This window comes from Macaca mulatta, chromosome 6, assembly GCF_049350105.2.
Source record: "Macaca mulatta isolate MMU2019108-1 chromosome 6, T2T-MMU8v2.0, whole genome shotgun sequence".
Taxonomy (NCBI): Eukaryota; Metazoa; Chordata; class Mammalia; order Primates; family Cercopithecidae; genus Macaca; species Macaca mulatta.
This window is the reverse complement of record NC_133411.1, coordinates 155,954,129-155,966,892: the sequence shown is the minus strand read 5'-3', so window position 1 is coordinate 155,966,892 and position 12,764 is coordinate 155,954,129. Positions and strand designations below refer to the sequence as shown.

The following is a 12,764-nucleotide window of genomic DNA, read 5'->3' as shown; positions in this document are numbered from 1 at the left end:
TCTTAACCCTGAACTCTGAGCTCGGTGGCCCTCGTAGAAGATGCTGAATGTTCTCCATCATACACTTGCCAAATGCATTATCATTTTCTTGCTCCTTGTATGTTTTCTCTATTAGTCCATACTCTGCATGAAGACAAGTCTGCTACAGCTACTTCCTCATATACAACTACAAGTTGTGTAAGCATTCCTAGTGCCCAGCACCATGCCTGGCATACACTAATGTTTAACAAATACATATTGAATAAATGCATGATTAAATAAATGAAAGAATACTAGCTTTCCAATCAGCAAGAAATACCAAGAAGACAGGAGACTCCAAGAAAATTCATTCTCGTGACCAAGGTGACATTTCTTACTGCTAAGTTCAACTCCTTGTCACTGCACTTGGTTTATGGAATGCCTTCTAGTTTAAATGATTTATCCTTAAATAGAGCTGCCATTTTTCAATGTGCCGGTATCAGTGGATGCCTAAAGATCTAGGTAAGACCAAATGGTAACAACCTTATATGGTTACGTTTTCAAAACACATTTACAAATATTATTTCATATACTAGATTGTTTTGATTTATATACCAGACCTGTGGGAGAATGAGGTGAGGAAACTAAGGTATGAAGAATTACGCACAGATCTTGGTTCACCTTTCTTCTAATCAAAATATTATTTACCCTCATTATGCTGCCTAATGTGCAGTTAATGTGTCCATTATCACAGCCCAGGTTTCTGAGGCCGTATTGCTGTAAAGCAGTAATTCTCAATCTAGGGTGTGGGAGGGTAATTTTGCACCTCCGGGGATGTTCACTGATGTCAGGAAGCATTTTGGATTGTCCTGACTGGGGGATGGGAGGTGTGCTACTGGCATCTATTGGGCAGAGCACAGTGACACTACTAAACATCCTAAAACAGCCCCATCTCCCCCACATAACCACACAACAATTACCTTATCCAAAATATCAATAGTGCTTAGGTTGAGAAACCCTGCCATAAAGCAAAGCTCATAGACTGAAACAGCAAAGGAAAAGGTAATTGTGTAAATCTCTCCAAACGTAATCAAGATGTAGAGGAACTGGTGAGTACATACCCTGTTTAAAGGCATGAAGTTTGAATTAGAAAATATAATACTCTGCAGGCCAAACAGAACCCTCGTGCAAGCTGCTGTGAGCCGTGTGACACTCCCAGGGGAAGGTCCTCCCTGAATGAGCAGATCTGGTCCCTTACTGTAAGAACAACAGGTACAGCATTTTCTCCCCTGCTACCTCCTAAAAGATTTACTATTACGGCCTCTCAGAATCAAGAGGAAAGCTGGGTTAAAAGTGTTTTCTTGAAAAGACATTAAACCCAATTACTCAAGTGCCTACTCTGTATCTCTAAGGGGTAGCCTACGGGTCAGAAAACTAAGATATTGCCACCTGGATTCGTGTCCTGGGTTCCTTTCAAATCCTCTGAAGTTCTCATCTGTCCAAAAAGAAATACGCTGCCTAATCCTGGGGAAGGCTCTAAGGTCAAAATAGATATCAGAGTCACAGTTATCCTTTTAAAATATTGTTTCATATCAGAATATTGGTTCCTTTTCATAATATTCATGATTTAATTAAAATGCAGAGATGTCTGGGAAGGAAGCAGATAGGACAATTTTTTTTTCTTCTGCAGAACAGGAAACACATTCGGGATTTGCTTTGGAATGCTTTCTTTTTATGAAGGCTGTGAGGCATTATGTAGACTGAATAATTGGAACATTTTTTATCTCGCTTGGACAAGAAATGTTAAAGCCCACTATTTCCAAACGAGAGCTAATAAGTGCATAGCCCAAACACAGCAGCTGAAATCTGCTTTATATATTTAAAATATGTTTTTATAATTCTATTAATTTGTGGTAAATAGGAGAAAGAGCGAATTTGAGCTGTTTTAATAAAACTGATACTGTTACCTCTTACCAGAAGACTCTTCCCACTTATATCTTCTTACGTGCAAATTCTTCTTCTCCTTCATAGCCTATCTTAGATGCCACTACCTCCAGGAAGCCTTCTTGGATTCTGTCCCAATGTTCCATTTAGGTGCGAGAGTTTTCTACTATGCACTTTATCTGTTACTCTCTTTTGGCCCTTCTGTAATATTCATATATTTATTACTTAATTTTATATTTCTTTCCTATCTCCCTTCCCTTTCCTTCCTTCCTTCTCTCCTTCCTCTCTTCCCCCTTCTCTTCTTCCCCACTTTCTCCCTCCCTCCCTCCCTTTTACATCATATGCCTATACATGCATCTAATCTCACAGTCCTTGGCACCATGTCCTAGGAATAGCAAACTTTCAACACACGTTGGATCTCTGGAGGCATTGATAGGTACGTGTGCGGATTTGGCTAGATTTCTTCTACGTGATTATGGTAGTCATTAGCAAACCCTTTCTTTCAAATAGGTCAGAGGTAAATTTGCCCAACCCTAATGAAATACCCACAAGTTCCAAATAAGTAGATACAAAATCTTGGTCTCAGTCTTGGTGCCATGTCCTATACGAGACTGTAGGGGAGATAATGTTCAGATCAGGCAACTCAGAGAACACAGTGGCATGGGACAGCCTGAGGGGAGGGGTGAGCGGAAAGCCTTTACTGGAATCTTACCTCCTCCACTTGTTTGCAGTTGACTTTATTTAATGTCCCTGTGTAAACTTCCTCATCTATAAACAGATAAAATAATGATATTTACTTTAATATAGGTTTTTCAGGAGGATTCCATGATATTCTAGGTATAGCACTTAGCAGAGTAACTGGAACCTAGTCACTCAGATGAATGAAGAACTCAGATGAATATAGATTTGGGTTTCCTCTTATTACTACTACCATCACACATCACTTGATGATGGGGAAACATTGTGAGAAGAGCATCATTAGGCAATTTTTGTCATTGTGCAAACATCCTAGAGTGCACTTACACAAACCTAGATGGTACAGCCTATTGCTCCTAGGTTACAACACCGTACAGTCCTGAATGTCACGGTCCTGAATACTGTGGGCAGTTGTAATGCAATGGATAAGGATTTGTGTATCCAAACATATCGAAATATATAAAAGGTCCAGGAAAAATACAGTATTATAATCTTATGGGGACACCTTCATATTTGCAGTCCACATTTGACCGAAATGTCATTAAGCACATGACTGCATTATCATCATCTGTTAAAATCAAATCATGTTTCCATGGCTCAGAAGCAAAACAAATAGACAAACAAAACCCTGTTGCCTACCTGCTCTGACTTCCCTTTATAAATTAGGAGATATTATTTGTCTACTCTTTCTAGGTACTATGAGTGTTACTATAGAAAATTTGGTGGAAAACGTAATTGGCTTTATTGTGCTTTTCCTTCTTTCGTTCTTTTTAATGAGAGCCAAAATCTTCTGTTGTGAGGCACTGGGCTTTATTTCTCCCCCTGCTGCCTGGTAGCAGCTGCTCTAAATGGAGCCGACCCCCATCTTCAAAGTCCTCTTCAGTCTTATCTGTAGCTGCCCACCTCTCTCTTGCTTTAGTCACATGCCAAGAGAACTGGCTGAATCATCAGTGCAGACTGCCAATCAGAAATATGAATCAACTCACTCTTGACTGCTCTGCAAGGTCTAGGGGATGCAACGAGTGAGAAAGACAACACACTACGTGTTCCCCTAGAGCTTATATTAAAGCAGTGAAACAAATGTTAAATAAACTATTTAAAAAATATGTAGGTAGTTAGTTAAATTAGAAGAGGAAATCTCTGTGAGGATAAATTGCAGGCTATAGTGGGGTAAATGAGAGGGCCAAACCCATTCCTTGGCCATTAATTTGTCTTTCAGCCTCAGCTCAAATGTCACCTCCTCCAAGAAGCCTTCCCTGACCATCAAGCAAAGCAGTCACTCTCTAATCCGTGGTCCACTTTATTTCCTTCATTCTACTTTTCACCACCTAAAATAACCTTGTTGATGTAATGTTTGTTTATTGCCTACCTCTTTCTTTGAGAATATAAGCTCAAAGAGCTAAACCTCAATATGTTATTTACTGCTGTATCCCCAACACCTAGAAGAGTGCCTGGCATTTAATAGCTGCTAAAAATATTATATTGTATGAATGAATGGATAAATGAATTAACCACAAAGAGGATCCTCTTTCTTTCAGGCCAGAATCTAACAAGTTGTGAATTTCACACACTGGCTAGTGGGTGTAGGAAGTGTGATGGAAATTGTCAGAATTTTCTTTCTTCAGTTCAACTCAATTCAGCTCAGTTCAATCCAGCATGTACTTATCAAACTCCTGTTATGCTCCAGGCGGCAAACTTTGATCTCAGAATTCAGCAGAAAAAAAAATCAAATTTTTACCCTCTTGTAACTTAGAGTCTGGCCAGGGTGTCAGATACTAAACAGCAATTATTAAAGAATTCTAAGCACTTTACTGGATTACCTCATTTAATCCTCACAGCAGCTCATGAGTTGTATATGTTGGGAATGGTTATTATACCCAAAGAAGAGGAGTAGTTTTTTTTTTCTTTTTCTTTTCTTTTTTTTTTTTTGAGAGAGAGTCTCACTTACTTTGTCACCAAGGCTGGAGTGCTGTGGTGTGAACATGGCTCACAGCAGCCTCAAACTCCCAGGCTCAAGTGATCCTCCTGCTTCAGCCCCCCAAGTGGCAGGGACTATAGGTGGGTACCACCACACCCAGATAATTTTCTGTATATTTTTTAGAGATGGGTATTCACCCTGTTGTCCAGGCTGCTCCCAAACTCCTGAGTTCAAGTGATCCAGCCACCTCGGCCTCCCAGAATGCTGGGATTAGAGGGGTGAGCCACCACACCTGGCTGAGAGTAGGTGTTTTATCGTCATGTTTACTATGGATTCCTTAGCACTATGCGCAGTGCCTGGCCTAAGCAGGTGCTCAGTAAATATGCTCAATAAGGAACGAGTATTTTAAAAGAGGAACATGGTGTGTGCGAGTCTGTAAGAGGGGGATTTGATCCAGTCTGAGGCGTCAAGAAACCTCTCCTTGGAGATGTAGCACTTCATTTAAGATTTGAAGAAGGAGTAGGAATTTGCTTTGCTTTGACTTAAGAGTAAAAACCTGGGCAGACTCATCCTGATTAATATTAAATAAGCTAATTTTTTTCCCTGGGATTTAGTTTCCTTCATAGCAAAATGTAAAACTGTAATGATGAACCTTCCCCCAAAGGAGGTTATAAAAACATACAAAGAGAATTATCAGGGTAACTTTTCTGTAAAACTTGGGCTTCAATGAGGTAGGCAACAAGACTGGAACCAGTGAGAACAGGCAGTTAGGAGACTCCAAGTCCATTGGCCCAAAGGCAGGGGCTCCAGCTGGACTTGGCGGGCAGAAATGATTGCTTCTGCTCTCCCAGGAGGTCAGTCTAAAGAAAAGCTTAGAGCAGCCTAGTCCAGAGCACAGCATTCAAGAAACTCCCAATTAATTGCTTGTTTGCCACTGTCAGAACCTGACATGCAGAAATCATCTGGAGAAATTTCTTGTCTCTGGACTCTGCTCTGCCACACTCAAGGGACCTTCTCACATGGCACCTAAATGGGTCACCTTTATCTTTCCTTCCTCTGAGGCTCCTGGTTTCCCTTTCAGAGACCTCTTTCTGCCCTTCGGCTCTCCCTCCAGAAACCTCTGCCATTGCTTTAGATCCTCCCTTCTCCTTATAATGACACCATTCCTCTCCTCTCCTGGTGACCCTGCTCTTATCTGTGACGACATTAGATGTATCAGAGACTAATGCCACTTACAGAGTTAATGACTGCTAACTCTTCATTTGCTATGCCTCCCAGTAAGATAATTGCCTTTTAACAGGAGGTGTTTTTTGTTTATTTTTTTATAAATAATGCCTAATGCAAAAACATGGATCTCTAACATTGACCTTTTGGGGCTTTATAATCCCAAAGAATCTTTTCATATCCTCTTCCTGCTGTCATAGCCCATATGTGGCTGTATTAAAACAGTTCATTCATCTGTTTTTTCTGGAATATGCACTTCTTTAGAGCAGCAGTGGTATCTCATATCCTATGTCCCCATCACTCAGCCTGACACATCATCAGGGTGGCAACAAATTGTTGGATACGTGATTTAGGACAAAGGTATTTGGAAAACTTTCCGTTACCCAAACTTGTCAAGCCAGAGTGTGAAATTAAACATCTTACTCCAGAGGTTCTCAAACTTTCAAGGAAGAATCACTTCTTATCCCCAGGGAATCTGGATCCACTGGCTTGAGGACTGTGAAATCTGCATTCTTCACTAGCTCATCAGGTGATTCCAGTGCGGAAATAGGGGATCTCTTGTGGATGAATTATTATATCCCCTCAGCCTGTTTTCTCTTCTGTAAAATGGGATTGTTGAGAGAATCAAATAGACAAGAAGCACACTGAAGCAGTTCAAATGGTGCAGTGCAAACTACCTGCAGCAGATTCACCTGTCCAAAGAAATTTCAAATTTGTTTTTTCTGCCTCTTGCCCATTCTGCATGTGAGTAGATAGGTGCCTAGGCCTTACACTAGATCAATCATTTAAGATTTGAATTGAAAACATATTTTCAGTTGAGGTCAAGAGGTATTGGCTGGTTTGGAGAGGCCTATTTGGGACATGAGTTCTAGTCTCATTTTTTTTTTTTTTTTTGCTTCTAATTGAGAAGACAGTATTTTGTCTGTTCTGTTTTGTTTTTATTGAGTTCTTTGCGGATAGCCATGGCTATAATCCTCAGTGAGTCTTTTTTTCACTCAGGAAGTAATTACTGAGTGCCTACTATTGACTTAGAAAGTATTCACTAAGTGCCTACCATTTATTTAAGACTGAAATACACAATTAAAGTTGAAGCATGTCTATCTAAAAATTCCATAATGCCTTTGTTTGAATGATCTATTCCAGTTTTATGATAGGCTCAAATCCACTTCATTTGTGCTGTAAAGGACCTTCACACACACATAAAAAGTACAAAATATCTTCCAGAAGCTTTACCTATATATATTGATTTATCCATTCATCCATTCACTTACTCACCTAATATTTACTATCTACTTTGTGCGGGCACTGGGTGAGGAAGAAGGAATATAAAGATGAATTAGACATTGATCTTCCCCTCAAGAGTTTGAACTTTCATTATTTAGATAAGATAGGTAAGTAAATAAAGTAATATGCCGTAATTAAGGGCTGGTACTACTCTTATAGACAATAGTAATTAAACTTAGGAAGCACTTACAATGTGCTAGACGCTGAGCTAAGCCATTTATATGAACTATCCTATTGTGTCCTCAACAATATCATTTAAGATTCTATTATTGTCCTTGTTAGGCCTGTAATGAGGCTGACATATGTTAAGTAAGTTGCCCAAGATCACACAGTAAGTCAATGTCTAAGGCAGGATTAAACCCTGGCTGTCTAACTGCAGCATCACTCCTCTTAAGCACATCCCCTCTTCCACTACTCTTAGGTTGGTGCATGGCACAGAAGCTCAGAGAAGGCTAATAGCAGCAACACTGGTAGCTTATCACGTGCCTGCAATGTGCCAGATCTCTATGCTTATTGTCTCACTTCTTTCAAGAATACATGAGGAAAACCTTGCTATTGTTCCCATTTTATAGATGGAGAAACTGAGGTTTGCAGTGTTAAAGTTTGTTCATTTCTACCTGGCCACCAAGTGAATGCACTGGAATGTAAACTGTCAGGGTCAAATTGAACCCAAAGCCCACACTCCTTCCACTCTCACCCTGCGGGCCAGAGGTTAGATATGAAGTATCTCTTCAGAAGACACTCCTGCATATACTCTTGTGTTGCGAGTTTGAAATTACTCACGCAAACAAACCAGACCACTTAGGCAATGTTTAAACAGCACCTTACTTAGGATGGCCCTACCTTGCGAAGTCCTGGGTCTAAGGAGGTTATATGATTATTGCAGAACTAACTGGCCCGACTCCGCCAGCAGTTTGTCATCATGTCATAACAGTCCGAGAGCCAGAGAAGTGGCATACTGGTGGGGGAATGGATTGACATGACCATGGGCTGTTCTGGCACTCTAATGACTTTGTTTTTTCCCTCCTGGGGAGACCAGCACATTTCTCCAATGCTGAGTTAAGTATTTTTGTAAGGAAGAGAGCCCATAAAGGCTTAAATATTTTTCCATCAGATTTTCAAGGAACACATTTATTTTATTTTTAAAAATCTTACTCAGGAAAATGTTGGTTTTCTTTTATGGACATTTAAATCATTTCCTTGTGCCTCTGAATGCAGCATGAAGGACATTTGTCTCTTCCTCTTCATTATATACAATAGTGTCTTTGACAGATTTTATAAACCCCAAACTGAAGCCCTGTGCTTTCTTGCCTTCCAGTGATAGGGTTTCCAAAGTCATTATTATTTCATGGGCCAAAACCAAACCAATTCCCCATCCCAAATTACTTATACCTTGTGGTTGGTCATGTCCTTAAATAATATCAGTCTGTCTGTCTCTGTCTGTCTCTGTGTGTCTCTCTCTCTCTCATTTGAAATCTCAGAGTTTTGGTAAAGTTGTGTAATCCTTGGATCAACTTAGTTTTTCCATGTTTTTTAATGCCATCAGGGTACATGGATTGATGAAGGGTCAGTTCCTTTGGGTTTAGTCTCTCTTCCTGTGTTGTGGCTTTCTATTTGGAGAGTGAATAACTCAGAACTAAGTTATTGCTTCGCGGTTAAGGCTGGCAGGGGAAGAAAGAGGCAGCAGTGGAGCACAGAATCTGTCTGTGTTAGCCCTCTGTCACCGACTACTCAACCCAGCTTTGGGCTTCACCTAAATGATAAATGGTCCTATTGTTTGGGCTTTAGTATTTTAAAACATAGAACTAAATCTAGATTAAGCAAGGACAGAGACCCATTTCATTGCACTGTACTTTAATATTCCTGAGATCCATGGCATTACGGGTAGCTCCTTTTAACAGCCATCTCTCTCCAGGGCGGAACACTATGCTGTCTTTGTTTCATCTGATCTTTCAGCTAAATAAGAGATGGTCACTTATCCTCACTACTCCCATATCCTGCTGGATTTCTCTTGCGAAAAGAGAAACTCACCACATGGGAAAAGGTAGAGGTTTCAGGCAGAGCATTTCAGCGTGTGTTTACAGGCAGGACTGACTTACTCAGCAAATCCTGCTCGGAGGAGCTTCAGCCAATGAAGAGGCTATATCCCGGCTTGCTTGGGGGCTTCTGAGTTTGAGCTGCATGCAGAAATGTAAGGCAGTGCTTCCTGGCGCTGATGGCAAAATGGGACCCATCGCCAGTTATTCCTCGGGCACCCCAGCTTTGCAAATCTGGGAAAGAACCTACATAAACATATTGGTGATGTAGCCAGCTTAAAAGGCCGAGAGAATCCTTATGGATTCAGGAGACTGTTTTTTTATGTAGATTTTTATTTTTTATTTGGAAGATGAAATGCTTCTCTCGTTACCTGCCTTACATCTTCAGACCTCCGAACACCATCCTTTCTTCCAGCTGCCACACGGAAGGTACAGACCAGAGAGGGAGAGTATCTTGGTGGGTGGGTGGGAAAAGTGGGCTGATGTCTGACTTCCCACAGGTTCTGCTGATGCTGCTTTCTGTAGCTACTAGGTGACTGTCATTCCTGGCAAAAGCTTATATCCGACAGACTTAGATCTGCTTCTAAAATCAGTCTGTCTTGTACAAGGAAAGGGAAGTGTTTTCTGAAAAGCAGAATAATGTTGCAAAGGTAATCTCAAAGCTGACACAGCTAATTGGAAAATAACTCAGAAATATTTTGCCAATTTTCCTTGTTTCATTTACCATGCAAACAAGTCATTGGAACTCGTGTCAAGGAAAAAAAAATCAGTAGGTGCTGCCACATACATCTTTCCGAGCTCTCTGTTTTGTCACTGTCTGTTTGATAACTTGGTCCATGCCCAAGAAAGCAATTAGCAAAATAGAATTAGCTTAGTACATCACTAGGGACTGTTGATTGTTGGACTGGTTCACTTGGAGTCTGTACTTGGGTTACAGAGCAGTAAGAACACAGCTGACTTTCGGCACCTACAGGAAATGTGGTTTCTGGGGGTCCTAAGTTAATACTTTAAAGAGAGGGTAGGCTGAGCCTTCTACACCTTCCCCAGTTCCTGTTTTTTTCTGGGGACCTTCTCTGCTGCCTTCTAACCTAGCATGCTATGCATACGTGTATGTGTGCCTTGCAAACATTCTGGCAATTCCCCTTCAACTAAGCACTGCAGAATTCAACATTTCTATAGTCAGAAGCTGGTTATATGCCTTCTATATGTGATTTGCCTGTGTTTTAGATCTGACATATCCTAGAAAAAGAACAATTTCAAGAAAAGCAACTGGCTGGGCATTTTTAAGGCTTAAGGATTGTCCTGCTAGTGGTATTTGATTGAAAAGGGTTGAGGATGGTGAGGTGCTGTGACTCCAACTCATGTCTAGCCACACTGTCTTGGAACTGAGCTGGCGACAAGCCTCTTCCGAAAACTCACTCTTGTCTTCATCCTCCAAGTAGAATCCTGAGATTGGGCGCTGTGTGTTTAAAATGAAGGAAGCATGCATTATACCATAAGGTAATTTTTTATTAGTACCTTCAGGAAAGGGAGTTAACATTTGGGATCACCCTTGAATTGAGACTGAGGGTGGTATTTTTCCTAGACATTGATATCTCGTAGATTTTTTTTTTTTACAGTTGGATATTTCCCTTTAAAAATGTATTGATGGCAAAAGGAAATGGTTCACTGAGAAATCTTTTCTTCCCCGTGGAGAGAAACTTAGTAAGTCCTTATCCATATTGAGGGGAGGAGAGGAATGGAAGAATGGCAGGGACCAAAATCTCCAGGAGAACTTTTCCAATACTAAAGATCTAAAGCCATAGAGAAACTGCCTAGATGACTTTTGTATTTCTGATTGGTTCTCTTGTCCTCTCCTGCCTGCTTAGACTTTGAAAATTTAAACTCTTGGTCTACTCAGTTGCTGTCTTGTGTATTAATCAGACGAAACATCCTATATCATACAGAAAAAAACCACTGCAACAAGAACTTTTAAAGTTGTTTGTGAAAATTGAATTTCACTGATTTATTTCATTAAAATGGAAACCCCATTTTGCTTATGTCAAAACAATTTCTGCTTCACCCACGATCACCAGATTTCAGGATGGGAGGGTAGAATGGCATGTATTTAAATTTGTTGTAAACCTGATAAAGACAATGGGTAAGGAAAATAGCATTTGTCAAACATTAACATCATGGAGGAGGCTCTGGGACACAGTGGAAAAGACATGAGTTATGTGCCAAGGTGCCAAGGAAGCAGTGCCAGGTCACTTAATTGCTCTATGCCCAGTTTTAGCTATAACAAGGATGCTGAGATGAAATGTGACCATTGAATAAAGTTCTTTGTAATGCTCTGCACATGATAGGTGCCGTCTGTTTTTGAGTCCCATGCCCATGTGTTTTCTTAGATATTGAAGTTTGCTTTATTTTTCACATTACCTTAAGCAATGAGTGGTTTCCTCAGACACATCACTGTGTCACCAGAAACTAGTTATACTTACTTAAAGTTTGTCTGGGGAAAAAAATATCAGAATACGCCTGAGGTTGTGTTTGTGTGTGTGTGTGTGTGTGTGTGTGTGTGTGTTTATATCATTGGCAATCGTGTCACCCTGTAGTCTATACTAGAAAAAAATATGGCTGTGAACTTCACATTTTATTAATTTGAAAAGGTGCAGAATGAATAATGTGTGAATATCTCTGTGAAAGTCAAATAAATACAAATAACCCAAACAATCTCCTTAAGAGAAACTCTAGAACAAATTTAAGAGTTTCAACAATTTCTGGGCTTCTTAGGGGATAGAACCATCCTAATTAGAAAACTTGGCTTGTCTTCCCAACTTCTCTTTATCATTTTTTTTTTTAATTCAGGAAGGCCATAGGCTTTGAATCTTAGCTCTGTTACATGTTAACTGAGAGATACTGAGAAGTTATTTAACGTCTCTTAGTTTCCTCATTTTAAAATATATATAACAATACTCCACAGGATAGTTGCAAAAAAATACATTCAGAATGAAATACCAGGGTGATAATAATAATAGTAATAACCAGCGTTCACTTGTATTTAGTGTATCAAAGGCATTATCTAAGCACATCATATATAGAAACAGATTTGTATATAAGGTAAATCAACAATATATGGTTCACAACTATTGGTTCCTTTTCCCTTTCCTCCCTCACTCTGAGCCCTCAAGCCTGCTTTTTCATCCATTAGATGGAGATTTGGTTCTGCATGTAGTTGTCAGAACAATTTTTTAAAAATATGATTATCTTACCACCACACACTCTAAAACACAAAAACTCACATTTGAAACCTCTCTGTGGTTTTGTGGCCTGCGAGATCTGCATATTCTGACCCTGCCTGACTTTCCTGACTGGTGTCAAATACACTCTATCTTGCCTGACCCCCAGATACACAGGCCTTCTTCGGTTCCTCAACATTCTCCCTCCCACCATAGACTTTTGGGCTGCTTCTCTTTTCCTTCTGCCCCCTTGCCTTGTAAATTCCAACCTTCAACTCTCAGCTCAAGCTCAGAAGCAATCCTGACCCTCAGCTGATCACAGTTCTTAAAGAACTGGATTTCTTACTTCAAAGCACTTACGCTAATTTGTCATTATGGGGAAACCAATGTGACTGTTTTGTTAGTGTCTGCCTCCCTGCTGCACTGGAAGCAGGACCCATGTGTAACTGTCACACCTCCAGAACCAGAACAATACCAGGCACATTA

The 12,764-nt window shown here is 40.2% G+C and overlaps 1 protein-coding gene across 2 annotated transcripts in view; it reads left to right on the top strand.

Moving 5' to 3' along the window:
* Positions 1–9,192: 9,192 nt before the first annotated feature.
* The window catches only part of PPP2R2B (protein phosphatase 2 regulatory subunit Bbeta), a 464,171-nt gene continuing 460,599 nt past the window's right edge, over positions 9,193–12,764 (top strand). For both annotated transcript variants that reach the window (XM_015141134.3, XM_015141148.3), the window contains exon 1: positions 9,193–9,489. In XM_015141134.3, coding sequence (XP_014996620.2) covers positions 9,416–9,489 — 74 coding nt within the window. In that variant the 5' untranslated portion in view covers positions 9,193–9,415. The remainder of the gene's footprint in view (positions 9,490–12,764) is intronic.